The sequence below is a fragment of the Pundamilia nyererei genome, unplaced genomic scaffold, assembly GCF_000239375.1.
Source record: "Pundamilia nyererei isolate P.nyererei 1_Seehausen unplaced genomic scaffold, PunNye1.0 scaffold00049, whole genome shotgun sequence".
NCBI lineage: Eukaryota > Metazoa > Chordata > Actinopteri > Cichliformes > Cichlidae > Pundamilia > Pundamilia nyererei.
In genome coordinates, this window is record NW_005187450.1 from 673,308 (window position 1) to 694,544 (window position 21,237).

The 21,237-nt window shown below is 42.6% G+C and overlaps 1 protein-coding gene across 4 annotated transcripts in view; it reads left to right on the top strand.

Annotated features, from left to right (window-relative positions):
* The first annotated feature begins 958 nt into the window (after window positions 1-958).
* samd11 (sterile alpha motif domain containing 11) overlaps window positions 959-21,237 on the top strand; it is a 49,039-nt gene continuing 28,760 nt past the window's right edge. For 3 of the 4 annotated variants that reach the window (XM_005732877.2, XM_005732879.2, XM_005732878.2), the window contains exons 1-3: window positions 959-1,832; window positions 2,969-3,060; window positions 15,025-15,200. In XM_005732877.2, coding sequence (XP_005732934.1) covers window positions 1,133-1,832; window positions 2,969-3,060; window positions 15,025-15,200 — 968 coding nt within the window. In that variant the 5' untranslated portion in view covers window positions 959-1,132. Of the gene's footprint in view, window positions 1,833-2,003; window positions 2,117-2,968; window positions 3,061-15,024; window positions 15,201-21,237 lie in introns of those variants that run through there. The other variant, XM_005732880.1, reaches the window with a different exon arrangement.

Below are 21,237 nucleotides of genomic sequence, written 5' to 3' on the forward strand. Positions count from 1 at the left end.
AGAATGGGGTCATAGTAGGTGAAGTATAACAAATAAGATGGTTGAATTTAGACACCAAAACTGAACACAGCAGTGGCCATGTGTGGATCTGGTGGTCTCTGACGTCCATCCAGCAGTCCATTTCTTTTGTATAGGCTAGGTTAATAGTAAAGGACTACTTTAGAGCTGTGAAATTATATGATGATGAAGTGATTACAAGTTGAACATGTGAGTAAAACTGGCCCTTTTTTTGTTGTTGTTGTTGGCTAAAAACAATGGCCAAAGCAAAATTTGGAGCAGTTCCTCTAATAGTGAAGTTTAAAATGACACGAAAGGCATATTTTTGGGTTGAATTTTGCTTCAGTTATTAAATTGTATGAGTGCGATTTTGTGTCAGTGTTCCACTTAATAATTATATGATTGTGAGCTTTTGGGTAAACAGAAGGAAAGAGCTGAAAGAAGTTTAAGAGTTAGTTAAATAGGTGGAGACAGTTTACTTCCTCGTGGTGGTTCCTCCATTTTACGCACTGAAGTGCCGTCCCTCGCGGTACCCCCCTCCCTCTGTGTGGGTCTCGCCTAGCCTCCGCTGTTTAAATGGGCCAAGTTGAGAAGCGGCGGAGAGTGCAAATCTTGTTTGGTCTGGGTCTGTGAACTTCAGCGTGACTTCAGCGACATACACAGGGGTTAAAAACTAACAACTCTTACCAAACTTTAAACCGCACCAACGTTTGCGCAGACACTAAGGATTATTAAGTCTCATATTTTATTATTATTACTATTATTATTAATAATAATATTGGGGCGCGTTTCTGATCAGTGGCACATATAACTGTGGTTTAATTGAAATAAAACACGCACTCTTATCGGCTTCTTATTATTGGCTCATTTGGGCTCGTTACATCTCCCCCAAGTTTCCACAACAGAATCGCTTTTTTTTTTTTTTTTTTTTTTTTTTTTTTAAGATTGCACTGGCGATTGGTTTACCTCTACTCGGTGGATATTAAAAAAGAAAAGAAAACTCCCACTTTGAAAATTCTCAAACGCTAAGAAGTGCGAGGTAAAACGTGGCCGCTACTGATTAGAGCAGGTAGGAGAGTGTGAGGGGCTCAGGGCTGCCCAGCATGTCAGGTATTAACAGAGCGAGTGTGATTAAATGTGGGAGGTAGGAGCTGTGAGGCTGGCGGAGAGCGCTGCTGCCGCTGCGAGCTGGAAACTACTGAATGGGAATCTATCCGGCAACTTCATCAGACCGCTGTCTCTCGGCGACACGGGACTGCGTAAAACCAAGCGGCGCGTCTCCAAGTCTGGGTCAGCCCAACTCGCAGACGAAGAGGACGCTCAAGTTGGATCGGGCGAGCAGCAGCTTTTCACTTGTTACCGGCGCTCGGCTCCCACTAACATGCCTGCCATCAAGAAGGAGAGGCTGGATGGAGACGACATGGCATTGACTGCGTTCAACCCCTCTGAATACTTGGCCCCTTTAAATGCCACCGCTATCCCCGTGGTGACCCCGCATCCGCCGCCCTACGACCACATTTTCGCCCATCATCGCGCGTACTTGGGGCTCCACGACTCGGCGCTGCATCACCAGCACCTCCACCATCACACGGACGACTTAATGGTAGAGAGGTTCTCCTCCATCCCCGACTTTCAGCCCTTCTTCGACAACGGGGAGCCTTGCATTGAGGTGGAGTGCGGGGAAAACAAGGCTTTGCTTTATATCAATAAACTGTGTCAAGGCAGTAAGGGACCCTCAATTAAATACAGGGGCGAGTGGCTCACCCCCAACGAGTTCCAGTTTGTCAGTGGACGTGAGACTGCCAAAGATTGGAAACGGAGTATCAGACACAAAGGTAAGAGCTGTATCTTCACTTTTCTGAAGGTTCACGGGCAAAGGAGGACACGACACTGTGAATTAGGAGCTTTATAGACGCCGCATAGTGTGGCTACTAACTTGAATCCTGTGGTTCGGTACTGAGTTTTGGAGTGAAAGGGTTACAGCAGTCGGTGCGTAAGGAGACAGATGAGAAAGGGCGCATATCCTCCACATACCCTCCGAGCCTTTGACACAGAGTTTGGGCTGCTCTCACACACACCGAGCCGGGGCTGCACTAGGAGTTGGCTGCACTGGACCGAGGTGAAAAGTTAGACGTAGTTTACTGAAATACGTGACAGTTCAGATATATTGTTTTCTTCCACATTATGAGATAAATCATTCCGCTAGGTGCAGCTGCACTTGTGCATGGGTGTTCACGTTTACGCATTGCATGTTAGATTTGAGGAGACTTTATGAGCCGATATTTTGCGTCAATTTAGCATCACAGTTCGTTTAATGCGACTTATTTGTATCCAGTGTTTCTCATTAAAGCTGTTGACTCATTTTGAATGTTTTTGTTTTCATTAAAAAAACCCAAGAAGAACAAAATAGCAAAAAAAAAAAAAAAGGAAGAAGCAAGAAACCGTTGCCAGTGATTTTTTTTTAGCTTGGCATTTACAGCAAAGTATTCTTATGCAGTAACTACGCTTGGTGCGCGCCCTTTCGCCTCACACTCACGCGCATGCAGGGCTACTCAGGCAAAACTGACACGCATTAAGAAGTGTGTGGGTGGGGGTGTGGGGGGGTCGCCCACAGGTCAAAACTGATAGTCTTATAGTTTAATATAGCGATTCCTATAGACAGATGTCAGTAAGCTCCTGGCTGGCTCGCAGCCCTGAACAGTGGCTACAGCTGGACACAGTGATAAAATTAAACAGAGAATAGGCAAATCTTTACAGGTACCGACTCTTTCAGGTCTGTGTTGTGTTAATTATCTGGTTATTATTATTTATTTTTGTTATTTAACATTATTTGTTTTTAAAATTCTGAGGTGAAGAGCTGAAGACAGATGCCATGTTAGTGGGGAGCTTCTCCCATGCTACAGGAGATGAGTTTAGTTGATGGAGGATATGATAGGTGTTCTCTGAAAGTGTCTCTCTTGTTTGTTTCCAGGAAAAAGTCTCAAGACTCTTATGTCCAAAGGAATCTTACAGGTGCATCCACCCATCTGCGATTGCCCTGGTTGTCGAATTTCATCCCCAGTGGTAAGAATATTTCTTTATTATATATATATATATATGTATACTGGTGGCTGCTGTGGCTTTCTGTATGTTTTATGTCGGGTATGGGAACACTACTTGCTGAGGTATAGCTTATTTGTCTTAAAGGTAACTTCTTTTTTTAGTGTGTAGGGTTACTGTAGTGGTGAAGAATTATCTCATTGGTGGTGAAGGTTATAACTGGTCAAAGAGCACAGTCGTGGTATAAAAAACATTTGTGTCAAAGGTTTTGTCATTTTCTTTTGCAGATAGGCAATATAATTGTTTGTTTTTCTGCTCAGTTAAATCAAAGATGACTGTTTGCTCTTTCTCGGCTGGCACATCAGTTTATTTCTGTATTTCTTAAATCGCAAAAATCTTGTTTAAGGGCTTTGGAGTCTGTACTCCTTTTTGTTTATTATATATTTTTTCCTCTTAGCCTATAGTTGAGTTTGGCGTGGGTCAGAGCTGGAAAAGACATACCAGCATTTATTGGTATTTTTGTTGTCAGCTTTTATTCTACCAGTGGGGGTAGTCTGTAAGAGTATATTGTGAAGCAGTCTTTGTAACCTTGATGGAAGAGACCCTACAGGCACACATGTCAGCTTTGATGGTAATTTTCCTCAGCATGAATATCAAATCCACTTTCAGCCTTTCACAGATGTGGCGTATCAAACAGCCTTTTATTCGGAGGCATTGAGCTGTCCAGGTCTAATGCCTGACGTTGGGTATCAGTGGTCAGGTTCTTCTGTCTCGCCGAGTCAGTTTCCTCACCTGGCTGTTGAACTTTTGTTTGCCTAGTGCCTCCCTCAGGGCTCGGCCAAGGGCATGGTGCCAAACCTTGAGGCCTTGCAGGTGTGTCACGATTATAGCATCACCGCTCTGTGTGTGTGTGTGTGTGTGTGTGTGTGTGTGTGTGTGTGTGTGTCAGCTTTGAGCAAGCACACTGCGGGCTCGCTGCCGCCAAATCTGTTCACACAGGTGCAGAGGGTTTTGAGCGTGAGTGTGTGTCTTTGCGTGTGTGTCTGTGTTTTCTTTCTTTTTTTTTTTTTCTTTTTTTTTTATCACCGCGGAGCGCATCTGTTGTCGCTCCCAAGCTCTAATCTTGAGGGAAGGGTGTAAGAGGCTTAGCGAGCTACTGAGCGTGGCTACTGCTGATTATTGTGTGCGAGGCACGCAAGGCAAAGGCGGGTTTGATAAGCCGGAGGTGTTTGAGTGATACAGGTAAACTGGTGACATTTTTTACAGCCAAGAATGAAGACCTGCACCCTGACACATTGAGTTCAGCCAAAACAAATTACCTGAGGGAGGTTGGGGGCAGGAAAAATACGTCTTATTTTTTATAGAAGGAGTTGAAAATGTGAGCGTTTGCTTGCGCTGAGGCTCATTACTGATATCATTGGCCCTTGGCTTGCTATGGCTTGTACAGTTCCACTTCAATTACAGCTGTGACGGAGAAAACTTTGTTATTGACGTAAGCAGAGATATGAGAGCCTTAAGGTTGTTGTTGTAGCCTTTTCTGCCTCTTTCCCCATTCCTTGGGTTGGTGGTGAAGCCTAAAGTCAAACCCACCAAGTGAATACCTCTATGACACACGCACAGACACACACACATGCATAGACACACAGGCTGAGTATGTTGGCAGTTCTATGTGGAGCAGTGAGGGTTAGGCGGAGGAGGGAAGGCAGCGGGACTTGTATGGCCTGTACTGGCGTCTCCCTTTCTCCCCACTGACTCCCCTCAGGGCATGGCAGCCAGCACTCCCTCACTGATGAGCTCTCGCTCTCTCGCACTTTTACACACACACGCGCGCGCGCACTATATGCCTGCCTACTGACACAAATTACCTCATGCCGACATTTGTTTTGAAAGTTTGACGGCTGAACTTTGAGTGATCTTGTTTCGCTATAGGCATGAGGCAAGCCATCATAAAAAAAGTGCAGCAGCTGGTGGGAAGACGTCTCACCTGCCTGCACAGAAATCAGGGAAGGTAATTTGCTGCGTCTGCCTGGGCACGAGCTGTTTTAATAACACCACGACACAAATTGGTCCGCTACACTGGAAAGTTTATGGATTAAATATGTTCTTAATGTTGGTGTATGAAATTAATTCCTTTACGACTCGCTGTCGAGGTGTCTTACTTTTCCATTATGTAATAACGGCAAGTTGCTTAAAGGATTCCTCTTTATTAGCGTTTGCTTTTGTTACGGTTATTCATTGAGGTTTTCAGATGCTGCTTATTGAGTGTCTATATAATACTTTATCTTAGCTCAGTGTATTTGTCTTTTTGTCTTTGCGTATGTTTGTGTTGGTTTGTATTTGTGTTTCTCTTTGCCTGATACCGGCTGACTTGTCAGCTTGCTGTGTGTGCACGTACGAGTGTGTTTGGGTTCGTGTGTGTGTGTGTGTCTCTTCCCGGGAGAGCTGGGCTTCCTCTGCTCTGTTATTTCAGCGGAACTGGCGGAGGCCGGGAGGAAATTACACTCCCCTCCTCCGGCTCGTAAAGACCTCCTCCAATCAAGGGCTTCTTTTGCAAAGTGGAATTAAACACGCAGCCGCGCATATCTGTACAAGCACGTGTACACACACACACACACACACACACACACACACACACACACACACTTTTTCCGTATAACTTCTTTCTCATTATGTTCATAACACCCATTTTCAGTTGGGTAAGAATGGAGAAGATAATTAAATAAAGTGCTCCATGTTGAGTGAAATATAGGAGGACGATGTGTTTGTGTGATGGCTAGACCGTATCCACTGCGTGACGTGTTCTGTGTTTGTGCACACGCACGCACGCATGTTGCTGATGCTACGTTGCTATGGTAACAATGGAATAGGTCATCAGCTCAGAAGTGTGCAGAAACTGCAGTTGTGCCAAGTGCATAACTTTGGTGCGCGTCTCTCTCTGTGTCTCTGCGACCAATTAGATATGGAGCCTCCAATATGTGCATCAGTCTTACTGATAGAGACATTAAAACCGTAATGTGGGTATGACATACAGAAATGCAATCCTAGTCATATACACACACACTTAAAACCATTTTTGTGGCTCTTGTTGTCTTTCCATCTATGAATAATTCAGTTAAAATAAACTGTTTAATTTAGCAAATTACCCATTAGCTTCCGTTAGTGTCCTGTTCAGCAGAGATGCCAAAGACTGAGAGCTGAATGTGTCTGGCAGTTTGTGTGAACGAGCTCTGTGCTGCTCTGTGGTGGGTGCGGACACTGTTAAGATGCCCCTAAAATAAGTTGGAACAGCTGTCTGTCAACCAAATGTGGTTTGTGACAGTGAAGACAATGGTGATATTTCTTGAAAAACCCTCCTCCTCGATATCTGTGTGTGTGTGGAGTAAAGTGTTTGTGCTTGCGTTCTGACGTGCGATTTCCTCTGATAATTGTAGGCCTGATCTGCCACAGCAGACCTTTGTAGACACTATTGTGTTGCTATCATACGTCTTTCAGTACACTGAAAAGAACTCATACCTGTATTCAACCAAAGAAATAACATTCACCAGTTTGTGATGGTCTAATGAGTTTCTGGTTATTAATATTGACGTTAATAATGAATTTGGTTGTTAGCTGTATACTTAATGGAAACGCATAGAATGTATATGTATTTTTTAATGTTACAGATGTAACAATTCAATTCTATTTTATTTATATTTTCCCCTCTTCTTCCCCCCCATATTTGTCGGGGGAAGGAAAGCCACGGTCGTTACCTGTCTGTAAAGCTCCCCTGTGGCGACCTCAGTCGGCGTACAAACACATAGAAAGAGTTGGAGAGAGAGAGGGCGATGGAAAGGCAGAGAGAGAGAATAAGTGAGGAAGGAGGAAAGAAAGGCGGGTGGGGGGGGCGTGAGAGGCACGCTTGCACGCCTGGCTGCACCGGCACTGACCTCCCAGCGCCGAGCCTGCAGCCTCCCCTCCACCTCGCCGCCTCTCGCCCTCTGTGCACCTCAGCCCCTCCTCCACTATTCCCCCAACCCATCCACCCCCTCCCCTTTTGCCTTGTGCCGCTCCACTGGGCTGCAACTGCCCGCTTGGCTCAGCGCGTGGGGGCCGAGTGTGCAGGAGAGCATGTGTGCATGTGTGTAAATATATCTCTGTGTGTGTGTGTCGGGAAGGCGTGGGTCTTGGTCGCATGCCTGTCTGTCCTACAGTGCTTTCTCACTTTTTTTTTTTCCTCTTTCTCTCACATGGCCTTGAACAACCAAGTGTTGTCTAAAGACTGCACATAAACCACAGACGCACACTCGCACACACTGCCATCCACAATCAGATCTATTTTTCAAAGTGCATTTGAACTCATAAAGAGTTGGTGCTTTTGTGCATGATCTCATTGGAGATTGATAGTTCTTTTTGCTATTATCACACGTTTTCAGTACGATATGTGTGAAGGAGTGAACACCACGAGGAGCCACTCAAACAATATTTATTTATTTATTATTAACCAAAATATTGACCTTTAAAGAAACCCCATGCTAATACCTCTGTCAGCACAAGCATGTTCTTACCAAAATTATTCCAAAAGCTTGGAAGATGATGTAACAACAAAATCTTTAGTGAACCATCTCTAACACTATACCAGAATATGTTGGAAAATTCAAATCCCATATTTTCTCGTGCTCTCCATACTTGCTTTTAGATCATTGCTCTTGTTCTGTCTGCAAGCCCGATGCTGCTGTGTTATGTATATAAGTATGTTTGTTATTTGGTATTATTTGATGTTATTTTGGTGCGATGGAAATCGGGTCTAAAACCATCTACAAATTTCAAATGGAACCTGTGATACTCATTTGCATCAGTTGCAACTTTTCCTTGATTCTGTGCCTCAGTTAATCCGCGCTCTGAAACCAAACAGTTTTAGCTTCCTTGCGCCTTCCCTTGAAGCTAGCCTTCTTTTGGTTGGCTACTCTTCGTAAACGTCTGAACAGGAGCCGCGTAGGTCTTCACTACTCGCGACAAAAAGCTGTGCGCACGAGGTGAAACGCATCGTTAATGTCCCCACTCTCTGACATCATACAGAGACAAAATTAGAAAGGGGGGGAAAAAAAATATCTGAAACAGAGCTTGTTGCTACCAGTGATCACTGATGCGTATACTGACATCATTATTTGAAACTTCGTTTCAATTGTAGCCGTGTATGGACGAAAAAAATAAAACTAGCACTTTAGACTCTAACCTGAACAGACTGGATAGGAGCTTCATCTACAAATAAAATTTTGAAGTATTGATAGGATTTGCTTTAAAAAATAGGGTAATGGTTAGGCCGACAAACATGCTAAATGTTAGTATAGTTCTCAGGAACATGTAGCTAAGTCTTATCTTTTAACAGAAGAGCAGTAACAAGTTACTGTAACTGTTACTAGTAAAATATATGTGTATAAAATAAAAGTGATGAAACTGTGTTGCTTTTGTGCACTTGTGTTGAAGCATAACTATGTTTTACTCCACTTGTGTAAAGCTGTGAGTTTCAGCTGTCATTAAAAAAAAAAAAGTCTGTTAAGTTTCTTAATGTGAAGCTCACACTAGTCATACAATTATAACCCCACGAGGCAAATAGAGATTTTGTCATTGTCTCTGCACAGTATACTGTGCCTTTGTCTGATTTCTTTCAGTTTTGTTTCTAAACTTGCTGAAAGGTCACAAAGTACGAAATGTTTTTTTTCTTCTACAAACGTATGGGGTGTGTCGAAGAACGAAAAAACACCGAAATAACGTGGGGACGACAGTTAAATATCTTTCATGGAACGAACGTAACGAAAAGTAACAGAGCCTGGCAATGAATGTTTTCCGTGAATTCACCAAAGCAAAAGCAACTCCACCAACTCCGTTTTTTGATGACTTGTGGCTCCATTAAGAGATTTTACAGATCAGTAGAAATTCTTACAGACTTTATCCTGACTAGCAAAGAAATCATATAAACTTTATTATTAAGTTAGTGGGGGAAATCAGATTAACTGTGAACCATGTAAACACTTTAATCAAACCATTACCTTAATCTGATTATTCACAGTAGTTAGGTTATGCTGGTCGTGTTTGCACACTGAGCGACCTCAGGTTGACCAAAGCTGACAGATTTGTAGTTAATCACCTTTTTCGAAGGTGCACCTGTGAAAATGTCATAACGGCCGTACCGTCCACTGGAATCGGAGGCGAGGAGATGAGACTAAACAAAGTAGATTTTGCATTTTGTGATGAATTGTTTTTCAGTCTCGCGTAAACACACAACAGACAAATTGTTTGTTTTGGCCTTGTTTCAGAGCTCTTATGCTAGCGCGGTAATGACCGCTTCGCGCCCCCCCCCGCCAAACCCACTATCCTCATGCTCACCCCCGCCCACTCCCCTCGCTGTCGTCTCCTCATTCCCCCTCCCCCTTTCCCCTAGTGCTCGCGCCAAGTCGGCCCGCCATCCCGCCTCCACACACACACACACACACACACACACACACGCTGCGAGGTAACGGCAGACAGGCGCGTGACTCATTAGGCATTCGTCCCCCAGGGAGATCGCTGGGGGGGCGCGTGCGAGGGAGAGAGAGCGCCGCAGCTGCAGGAATGTCACGGGCGGCTTCTGCTCTGTGCGTGTGTGTGTGTGTGTGTGTGTGTGTGTGCTTGCTAATGCTGGTTGGAGCCAGCGGCGGGGCACTGCACCTTTCAGGAAATAACGCAAGGAGAAAGGGGAGGAAAAAAAGGGGGGAAAAAAACATACTTATTAGTCCTCTTTTTCCACCAAGTGCTTATTTAAAAGTCTAAAATGAATTTAGAGAGAAAACATTAGATTGCCTTATAATTTCTGCTTTAATTTAAATGCTTTTGCTGGCCAAGCTGTGCTTTAGCTGTGGATGTTAGCCTGCGTTGTTTTTCACCAAGACGGCTTTTTGTTGCTTTTAAGCCATGCACTGGCCATGAATTTATGAGCGTTTATGGCTGCAAATGCAACAGCATTACTCACTGAAATATTAAAAATGTATTATTCCTATATGTTAAAATATGAGTTGATTTCCTGCCTCTTCATTAAATTTTAAATCATTTTAGTGAGCCCAGTAGCATATATTTCAGTACTTCAGTAAATCTCTTCCCACCACACTAAAGACCATATGAGACACAGGAAGTCAGTGCTGGCTTCATCAGTCTTTTAAAGTGACGGCGTTATGTCATTAGACGTAGGTCACTCTTAGGTTAATGCTCCTCACGACTTCGGACAAGCCCCCAACAGTAACAGAGAAACTATGTGCTCTATATTTGGCATATTTTGAGGAGGATCAGAAGTTTTTCTGAGAGTGCCCATCTTCTTCTTCTCCAGTGCAATTCACATTGCCCATTCCTCTCATATTTGTCTCTCTGTGAACCCTGTCCTTATATTCCTTTTGGTCCTGAATGTGGAAAGCCTCTTTCATTAAAATCTCTATATGTAGTAAAGGAAAAAAGAAACTAAACAGTGCGGGTCTTCTAGACTTTTGTCTCTGGTTGTTGTATCGGTGGCTTTGTGCGTGTGCCTACCCATCAGCGAAACTACATAATGCATGGAGTTCAGACTTGTTCCATGTTGCAAGCCATATGTAAATGTTGCCAGGTAGTAAAATCGTAGTCCCAGTGTTTGCAGAAAAGCATTCAGGCTGTGGATCCAAACTTGAAGCCTACACAGTATTGGCCGAAAGGATTGCAAGTGGGCTTAAGTGGCAGTTGGTGCTATTCATGTCTTTCAAATTTTGCCATGGAAATTGCGTTAGCATTCATAGAATTAAGATAATCACTTACAATGAATCCGTTGAGAGTGTTACAGATGGGCGTGTTGGTGTGAAAAGTAAAGATAATGCAGAAATGCCTTGAACCTGCATTCTTAGTAAACACCACTAGGGGGGCGAAGCTGTGGTTGCAAGACTTCCACGCATAGAAGTCTACGCCACGCCAGTAAATACTTTCCTGCTGAGTGTATGACCTCAGTCACTCATTTCGGGTTGCACTCAATTAAAACAAACAAACAAACAAAACAAAAAAAAAAGCATTTTGGTCATTCTAGGGGTCAAAAAGATGAATTATCCAGGATATGGTCATTGGCTAGTTGATAGTGCATGAGTGTGCAGTTTCACAGACAGAACCATCACCTGCGTTCGCATCCGGTTTCAAAACACTAATATCTCGATGACGGTAATGCTACATGTTAGGCTTTAAAATGGGACTTCAGAAACCAGTGGATGACGTCACAAACCGAGTGAACAAAGAAGAACGAAATAGTTAAAAATAAAACCTAAAGACACTAAAACTTTTAACGTCTCTCGAAAATTTGTTTTTAAAGCTCATACATCTTTATTACAATACGTAATGCAAAGGTAACATGTTGTTTCACTGGCTAAAGCAGTTGTGGCCACCTTTAAATTAATATGTAATGGAATAATAAATAATTTTTTATATATGTATGTCATTCATTGAAAAAAAATGGACTGTAAATGATTGTAATCGTACTTAACCTAGATATTTAAGTTACCCCAATGCCTTAAATATGCGGGACTCCCCCAGTCATCTTACAGCTTTTATGATGTAATCCTAGCAGGGCTAACCGAAGAGATTCAATAAATGTAAACTATTAGTCTTAGATCCGCTTCTCATATAATTTGCTTAGTTTGAAAGAAGCTAACTAGTTACTGCATTTAAATGTGTTACAATCACAAAAGCTTGATTTAATCCTTAGTTTAATAAACAGCGCTAACTTAATTTAACATGTATGAAGGGCTAGAAAAACTCGTTGTTTTCCATTTTGAAAAATCTCTGAGAATAAAAACTTTATATCTTAACCTTGAAATGATTTGTGTACATTAAGTTAAACCAGAAGATATTGATTAATGCCAAATATTTATAATTCCTTCAATGAATGGAAGTGAGTGCTTTTGTGTTATGTAGGCTTCAATAAGTGAATACCATATATAGTAGATTCTGAAGGATGCTCTTGCATCAAACTTCATCTCTTATTATCTCTGACCTGTAATAGCATAATGAACACCTGCACTGCTGTTTGCCCCCAAAGTATCAAACATGCAGCGATCTGTCTGAATCACTGAGAAATTTCAGTTCAGGTTCAGTTGGTGTCGGCTTCACTGCATATTGTGAGTGATTGGCAGAGTGTCTGCGTGTTTCTGGATGTTTGTAGTCATTATAATTGTAATTGTCTATATTGTGCAATCAGTTCATCGGTATGTCCTTATGCATGCGCGTGTGTGTGTGTGTGTAAATGTGAAGCCCAGATATATTTCTTGGCTGGCTGACTGTTAGACAGAAAGCGTGGGAGGTGATATTCATAGAGGTGCTTTTAGTGGGACTTTTATGAGAGACTTTTTTCCATGGCTGAAAGGAGGTTGACCACACACAGTAAGGTTGCCTCAGCTCTGCACACACGCATGTTTGTGCGTGCATGTACGAGCATGAGCGCTCAGGCGCCCTTCCTTTGAGCGCTCCTACGTGGGCTGCCAGGGGTGTGTTTGGCTTCATGTTTTGTTTCAGAGAGCCCTCCCCCGTCCTGCGGAAGTGTTGCCGGAAGCAGTGGGAGCTCACCCCCAGTTCTGCGTCAGTGCCACTAAAGAAAGGATTGGGGCTTTCCGGGAGGAGAGAAGAGGGAGGAAGGGAGGGGGGCTGTCAGGCTGGGTATGTCACGGCCATGTGGGTGGTTGTCACGCACACACGCACACACACACAGTCACAGTCACGACTGCTCTTAGACAAACTGTTCTTGTGTACACTCTATTGCTGGCTTGCTCCGAGTAAAATCCCCCACTTTGGAGGGGAATTCTAAGGAATATTAACAGGTGTGCCTGACTGTGAGAGCATGCATGCGTTTATGTGTGTCACGGCGCGGGTGTAGTGCACATGTGTTTTCCCTGACAATGTGAAGACAGCAATAAATAGACCTGGAGGTGGAGAATTTGTATTTGCCAGATGTTTGTGTGTAAGAGAGACAGATGGATGTGGTTGGATCCATAAAGGAGTGATTTATTTATTTTTATTCCTTTTTGGGGGAGGGGTTCACTCTTGGCCCCTCCACTCCTCTTGATTATATATTAGAGCTCCAGCATTCTGGACTAGAAGAAGCAGAAGTACCAGAAAGTGATCAACTGTCCTGAAATAATGGTGCACAACTTGTAGAAAGGTCTGACAGGACAGGAAACAGATGAAAAATCTTTTTTATTTATTTATTTTTTTTATGCAAGACACAGAAAAGCAGAAAGGCGAGAAATTTTCAGAAATCTGTGGCCTGCTCATCCTGGGGGATGTTTTCATCTTTCTCTGTCCCCTCCCAACTCTTTTTAATGTGTGCCATTTGAGAGACTCCAGAGGGGCTGCACCTGTTTGCCTTTTGGCTAGGAGCCCCCAAATCCCTCCTTCTGCCCCCGCCTGCCACTCATGCTACAGCACCTCCTGGGATGGATGGAGTGAGGGAAGAAGGGAAATATAGGGAGGAGTGGTGGAGTGTGGGGTTGCATGCCGTGGAAGGGATAGCTGGAGGGCTTGAAGGAGTAAGAGCAGAGATGTAGGCACACACAGAGAGTAAGAGAGAGAGGGGAATATAGTTTCACATCCAAGTCCATTCTCCCACACTGGACAGACTTTCCCTCTGTGGAGCTTTCTCCCTTTCATGTTTTGACTCACCACATTCTCTTTTATTTCTGTGTTTTCTCTCACCTTTTTCTCTCCTGTGCAAAACCCACATCTGCTCTTCCTCTCTTCCTTGTTAACTTTTCTTCTCTACCCTATCGTTCCCTTGCTCGTTCTCCAATTTTCTTCCCTGACTCAGTCTCTTTTAATCTATGCATCTCTCAATCCTCCTATCTAGGTTATTCCTCCCCTCCTCTTTCTCACCCTTCTCCCATTGCTCTGTGATAGGGTCGTGTTAATCTGCAGTGACCTCTTCAGGTCACATTAAAGGTCGCCCAGCTTCACTTCCCGATATCCCTACGGCCATACTCTTGTCTTAATCCCTACTTTGCCCTGCTAACTCCAGGAAGTTTTGGAACAAAATAAATACACGGTTCACCGACAGTTATTTTCTTCCCATAGATTTGCTTTTGAAATAAAAACTCATGTAATAGGCAACATGTAACCTTTATCTTTTATTATATTATATACCCCCCCTTTCAACATATGACAGCTGGGATAGGCGCGCGCGCACGTTACATCTGGCTCACTGATATCTGTAAATGTCATCTCCCCAACATGCTTTTCACTCATGCAACCCCGTATCATCACGCTCCCACCTCCGTGCTTTACTGTGGCACTCCTCGCAGGCTGAACCCCGTCTGAGCCGAACGCATTTATCTTGGTCTCATCTGACCAAAGCAGGTGTTCCCAGCTTTTATTGGGTTTCTTTTCATGTCGTTTTTTCAAAGCCTAATCTTGCAGATTTGTGCCAAAGAGCAGGGAAGGGGTTTTTCTTGCACGTTGCCCACAGAGGCTAACGTTATGTAATGTCCTTTGCAGTATCTGAGATATAACAGAGAGTTGGATTTTCATTGATAACGCCTATTCCAAGTGGGAAGCCTTTACCTCTGTGTGCTAATCGCGCACTCTCTGCGGTGATTTTAGGGCAACAGCCAGAAAGGCTCTGATTAGCGGCACTAGCTCGTTCTGTGCGTTCTGATTACTGCAGTAACTCAGTTTCGGCTGATCTTTAGTCTATCATTTCCTGTGCAGTCTGACAATCAGACTTTCCAAAATTTCTGCCAATTCTTTTTTATATACAGCCAGACTTGCAGATAGAAACCCATGGATCGCAAACTGAAAGAAATCTGGTGTTCAGGTCTGGTTTTTTTATTTATTTATTTTTTGACTTTGATTTTCTACTTTGAGTATCTACTTGTGTTTTCATCTCAAAGAGTGGCAACTTTAAATAACTCACATTTTAGTACTTTGTCTGTCTGGAATTACTGAATCCTGTTTTTAAAGTCTCGCCTTTTCTGTGTTTTGCAGAACCGCGGGCGCTTGGCAGAGAAGCGCACCATCCCCCTGCCACCTAACCGGGTGCCCAAGAAGGAGCTGGCCTCCATTTTCAGCAGTGACGACAGTGAAGGCAGTGACCGGGCCAGTGGGGATCATGCTCACATCAAACAGGAGGATGAGCTCCATTACAGTATCATGAGAAAAAGGTCAGTCACCTCTGACTTGTAGCTATGACTTGCATGCAGTCGGTTGTTATGCTCTTTTACAAATTAACAGGTAATTACCCAGAATTTTTTTTTTTTTTTTTTATTGTTGTAAGTCATATATTTTTACTCAGGCTTTTATTGTGTCTTCAAAAAAAAGTACTTTAGTCACCTCATGAAGAAAAACATTAAACTAGTCTTTGTTTTCTTGTTTTTGCCTCTCAGATTGTGTTTAATGGCAGATGGATGTAGCTTTAATAAACTAATAGCACCTCAGGCGTGTTTAGTATTTTTATCAGAAGTGGCTTCAGGATAATTTTGCGGTTAAAGGCTCACTTTTAGACAAACAAAGAGCCTCATTTCAAAAATATATATGCATGGTTTTTGCTTTGGGATGTCTAATGGAAGCTGTTGAGCTTTCACGGCGTTAATTGGTTTGTTAGTTTGCATTATCCTGCTCCTGCCAAGTCTCGGTGTGTCTGTCTTGAGTTGATATCGAATGACTGAATCACCTGAGTCACTGCTGCCTGTTTCATCCTATACTGTAGCAGCTCGCTCATAATAGAAAAGATAAATTTGCCGTCTTTATGGTGTTCAGCTGATCTAAAGATTGTTTCAAAACGCTTATGAAGTGTTTTTGAACAACTCGAGTTAGATTAAAGAAAGAAGTAGCATATGTTGCCTCAAAGACACTTTGGCAGTGGTAAAAACATGCAGTGCAGTGCATCTATAAAGCCTCCCTGGGTCCTCATCATCCACATGACTAGTGTTTTATTTTTGTCAGATCTGGAAGGAAAGCAAGAGTTTTTTGAGTTGTGCCATTTTTATTTTTAAGAAGTAGCTGGTATCACATCATAATAATAATCCCCCTGGAGTATGTTTTAGGCATACATCTCAAATGCTTTCATAATGATTGGGGGTGTTTATTCTTTACATTGAGCAAGTTTATGTGTTAAATAAACAAAAATATTAAAGAGTTATTTTCAAAATGAAGATGATTTCTGTGCAGGATTTTTGGTTTGTCATAAAGTGCGAACTGCTCTGGATACAAGTGAATAATCACGTCTCCATTTTCATACATGCAAACAAAGACGTGCAAGGCTACAATGATGTCATACACCGCCACTGGTGGCGTATAGTCGATGGGGTTAGGAACAAAAACTAAACTGAGATGGAATTATAATTTTTCTCGTGCGTGTGTTTGTTTTTTGTTTTAATTGCCACCGTGGAATTTTGTGATTGCTCAGTATGTACGTAAACTGATTGTGATATTTAGAAATCAGACAGATTATTGATTAAAGGCAGAGCCTGTTCATTGATTAAACCCAGAAAGTCCCCAGCTGCATTATAGGAGCTTGTGCAACCTCATTAAAGAAAGGGATGTTTTTCATGTCGTGAGATTTACGCGTGACACGGCGGACAGCGCAGCAACTGTGAAGCTTTAAATGGATCCACTAACCTCATTTAAGAGGGCTTCCCCTCCCCCTGACACTTGTGCCGCTGGCGTGTTAAGATGATAATGAATTTAAAGAACACTTATGACTAATATGTCAGGCTTTTACCCTTTGAAAGGCGACGGACTCGCTGGAGCCGCAGCTCCGGTCTGTCGTGGGTATCCGTCTCAGCCTTGCTTTATCCCCCAATGTGGGTCTGGACGAACAGGATAATGGGATGTCCAATCATGGAAATGTGATTTCCATTGACCGCAGCTTCGTAAGTGAGTCGTAGAAGGGTCTTAACAAATTGGATTTGTCCGATGGATGTGAAAAATACAGGGCCTCTGTATACATGTGAGTGTATCTGTGCTGTCTCATCCTCACATCATCAGAGCTGGCGGCAGCACCGTCACACCCACTCGGTTGCAGCAACTTGCCTACTGTAACTGTACTTTAATCTAAAAGAGCACATCAGATGTGCCATGTGGTATTTAACAGCTTGATCCTTGCATAGTGCTTCATCTAGAAATTAACTTCCAGAAGGATTACGTTGGGAGATTCTCCCCTTTTTTTTTTTTTTCTTTTTTTTTTGACTCAGTTCAAGTTTTTCACTGCAGAGTTGCATGGAACTTGTATAAAGTGTCACATTTTTCACTAAAATGATTTTGCATACCAATGCCAGAAAGTTTCTGACCTTCTCATTTCCAGAATTCATTATCAGACACTCCACCTTAATCTGATTAATGGTAGCAGTCTCTGTCTTAACAGACAATTGGTTTTCTTGGCACTCTATAGATCTGCATTCGTCCTGCTGAATAAGCATAGACCAACTACAGACTGAAGTGCAGCCAAACCACAGAACTAACCCAATAATCGTTATCGCAATAGAACGCATATGGACGTTTCCTGGATATCAGAATGTATCCAAAGCTCTTATTGTGGTGTCTGCGCTACAGATTGTTAGGATTATTTACACACTGATTGATGAATTTCATCTTGGGGGAGAAAAGATTATGACTTTTTGGTTGGTAAAAGGAGTGCAAATGGAGGTCAGCTCAGTGATTTTTCAAACTATTCATCCTCTGCAGCATCCTACCTATGCAGGCTTTACGGCTCTGTAATTACGCCACCTCACTTCCTCGTCTGCTCCCGTCATAATTACTACTGCCGCCGTCGTGTTGTAATGTAGCTCCGGTTAAATAAGCTTTTTACACCATCGACCTATGGAGTCATTTTTCATAATTTCTTTTCTGTTTTTTTAATGGCAGGGAAATTTTAAGATTTTTAGCATCTTACTCGAGGGCAAAACAAAGCCTATCTTAGCGTTTGTTTATCTTGGCTATAGATAACAAGGGTTGATTGAAAAGTGCTGACTGAGAGTCTGGATAATTACTTGGCAGCCACCGTGGATTTTGTAAGTTACACCTGCTGACGTCTGCCTTCCAACCTGCAACCTCTGGAAGACAAACTTCTTCATACCCATTATTAGCCTTTGCCAAAACAAACACAAAAGACGCTTTAACAGTTTCTCAGTCATCCACGGCAATTAATTGTATATGCAAATTCTCCCTTCTAGAAAAGAGACGTTAAAGTAATGACAGGGAGGTGTTTGTAACAAGATCAGCAAACATACTTCATAAAAGGGTCATCTTTTCCTGTCTGGTCATATTAGAGCATGCTAATATCCTCCTCGTCATGGAGGCAACATTTTATTTTAAGTCAAAATGTAGAAGAGCTGGCATGAGTTTGAAGTACCTTTCTTACTGTTTGTTACAGGCTGTGGGTGATAACAGGCTGGTATGAAAATGAGCAGCAGGCAGGTGCTCACATTTATGAAGATTAAAAAAATTCTCTCATAACTTTGTGGCCCCTTTTTGGGAAGCATCATTGGCTCATTTGTTAACAGGAGAGCTTTACTTAATCTAGCCAATGGAGAAAGACACTGATGCTGAGTTAGCTACTGTATGTCTGTTGCAATTGACATTTTGTCCTCTGGCTTCATTGAACAACCGTGTCATTGCCTTATGCCAGTAAGGGGTCAGAGACAGTGTGAAATTACTGGAAATGGCTCTCCCCTAAAGCACTAATTAATGAGCTTGGAGGTTTTATAGCTTTTTAGAGGAGCTTTCCGCCTTAAAAAAGGAAGGGAAAAAAATGGTCTTGTTTACATGCCTTTGCCATGGCGACATAGTCGCAGCAATTTAGTAGTTGATTGGGCGTTGGCTAGCAGCAAGGCATTCATTGTTTCCACACAGAAGAGTGTTTTCTCTCTGTTAACTTGCTGTCATAACACAGGATGGACAGAAAGATGGTCAGCAGTGTTTCAGCTGTTAGCCTCAGATGTGGCTTGAGATATGTTCAGCTTTTCCACGTGTAAAGATCAAAGTGATTGTGCTGTTATATCAGTGCCAATCAGGTGAAATTAATACACAGAATGAAAGTGTCCTCTCTTGAGAATTACCACTCAAACTGCAAATATACATTTTATTTAGTCCAATTTTTCCTTAAAACTAAAAACAAAAATCTCTCTCCAAGTGAGGAGAGATTTGCATTACAGATGAGAAATCAAGAGTAAATAAAACCAGCAGTTTTCTCAAGGAAATGTAGCATGGCAGACTTGCTGTATATCCTGTTTCCATTGTCTTCCCTCACTTGGCTGCTTTATCGACCTCATGTCAGCGTGTACAGCGGGCGCACAACCAGGAGAAATGAAGCTGGGCTACTCTGACTTATTCATGTATCTGTTTCTGTATTTATTCATTACCCCCTCCACTTGCAGGGTTCCCACTTGCATGTTACCTTTGGATTCAACTGTGGAAGCCTGACAATTGTGCTTCTGCTGCTCACAATAAACCAGCAAGAATCCTGATTTAGACTTGATGGGTCTGAAAGGAAGTCTGTTTTTATAAACTCTTTTTAATTCCTTAATTTTTTCAGCATAATACTCATGTGCATGCCTTTCTTCTCTCTGGTTGTTGAATATTACATACTGTCTGGTAGTATTTGAATTTTGCTATGGGGCCGCCTGCGCAGGTTGGAGCAGGCTGTATGTTTGGGCTATTGTCTTGAGTAGATGAGGGTAGTAAACCTGTGCGTACCAGATGTTTCATAGCAGTTGCACCCTGCCTTTCTCTCCCGTCTCTGTCTCTCTTGCTCTTTCTCCTCCTCCTACTCCTCCTCCTTCACATCCCTGCTGTCTGTCTGTCAGCACTTTCCCAGCGGTGGTGTGAGACATGGCGTCAGGGTGCCTGGGCTGCCAGCTTCTGCCAGCTCACACTGTGACCTCCAGCCCTGCCACCTCAGCTCCACGTGCCAATGCCACAGCAGGGCACTACTGGGCATTTATACTGAGTTGACTCCCGGTGCCAGCAGAAGTCTTTTCATGTTGTTTGGGTTATTTTGAATAGTACTGAATTGGTAGAAGAGAGCACAAGCATTTCTTAACAAAAGATAAACTTTTATTCTAATACAAATCATCATTTCTCTTGTTAAGCTATAAATACATATTTTAAATACTATCTAAACAATATTCACAGAAAATTGTAATACAGAGCACACTACTACACATAGTATACATACTTAGTATATACCAGGGGTAGGCAACCTTTCTGATGACGAGTGCCATTTAAAATTTCCTCAGAGGTCAGTGTGCCATATGATTCCATTAGCAATAAATGTAATAACGCTCTATATGAACAGTTACACACTATATAGAACCACTTTATAGAATTATATTTGTTCGCAGATGTTGGCAGCTATCAGTGAATAGTTATCAGCTATTTCGAAACAAAAAAAAGACACTTTTTATCCATGACAGCAAATGAACTGTACAACAGAAAATGCAAATGCTATTTATGGTCTCCTCACAACAATGATAAGAACAATAAACTGGGCCAATATGGCATGTCTGTTAATACAGAGACACACATGTTAATGTGATCTCTGGTCTCCCACTCAGAGACACAGGTCTCCGAGTGTCCAGCATTCAGACGGCTGCCTGAGGACTCATGTGAGAGAAAATCTGCTCACACAGATATGTAGAGTCAAATACTGTCAATAAGGCCTCTGCAATGTTCTGAAGACAGTTAAACTTGTCAGGTAGTGATGTCCATAGGTGAAAATGCAGCTCCATGAACACGCACAGCTGTGGATTCCAGCTGCTTCGATGTTATATGTGTGATTTCTAACATTTTACGTCAGATAAAAACTTTGGTTGTAAGCTTCAGATAATTATTTATTAAAAGCTAGACATTTTAAACGAGAATAAGAAAGTATTTCCTTGTGCCCCCCTCTCCCTGTTAGTGCCCTACCTGCCCCCCTGGCAAAACTTTGCTAGACCCGCCCCTGCACAGTTACCAGCTGTCAGCTACTTAGAAAAAGATCCTGGTGTTATTTGTCTCTCAGAAACAGTTCATAACTTCCCTTCAACTCAGTCATGTCACCTAAAAGGTAAACCTGTTTCTCCATCACCTGTTCAGCCCTGATGATTCAGTAAGGACATCTCCTGGTTTCTTCATGTTTCCCTCTCACCAGATAACCAAACCGACATCATGACCAGCAGCTTTACAGCTGTGGCTCCAGCAAACATCAGCTGATACTAGAAA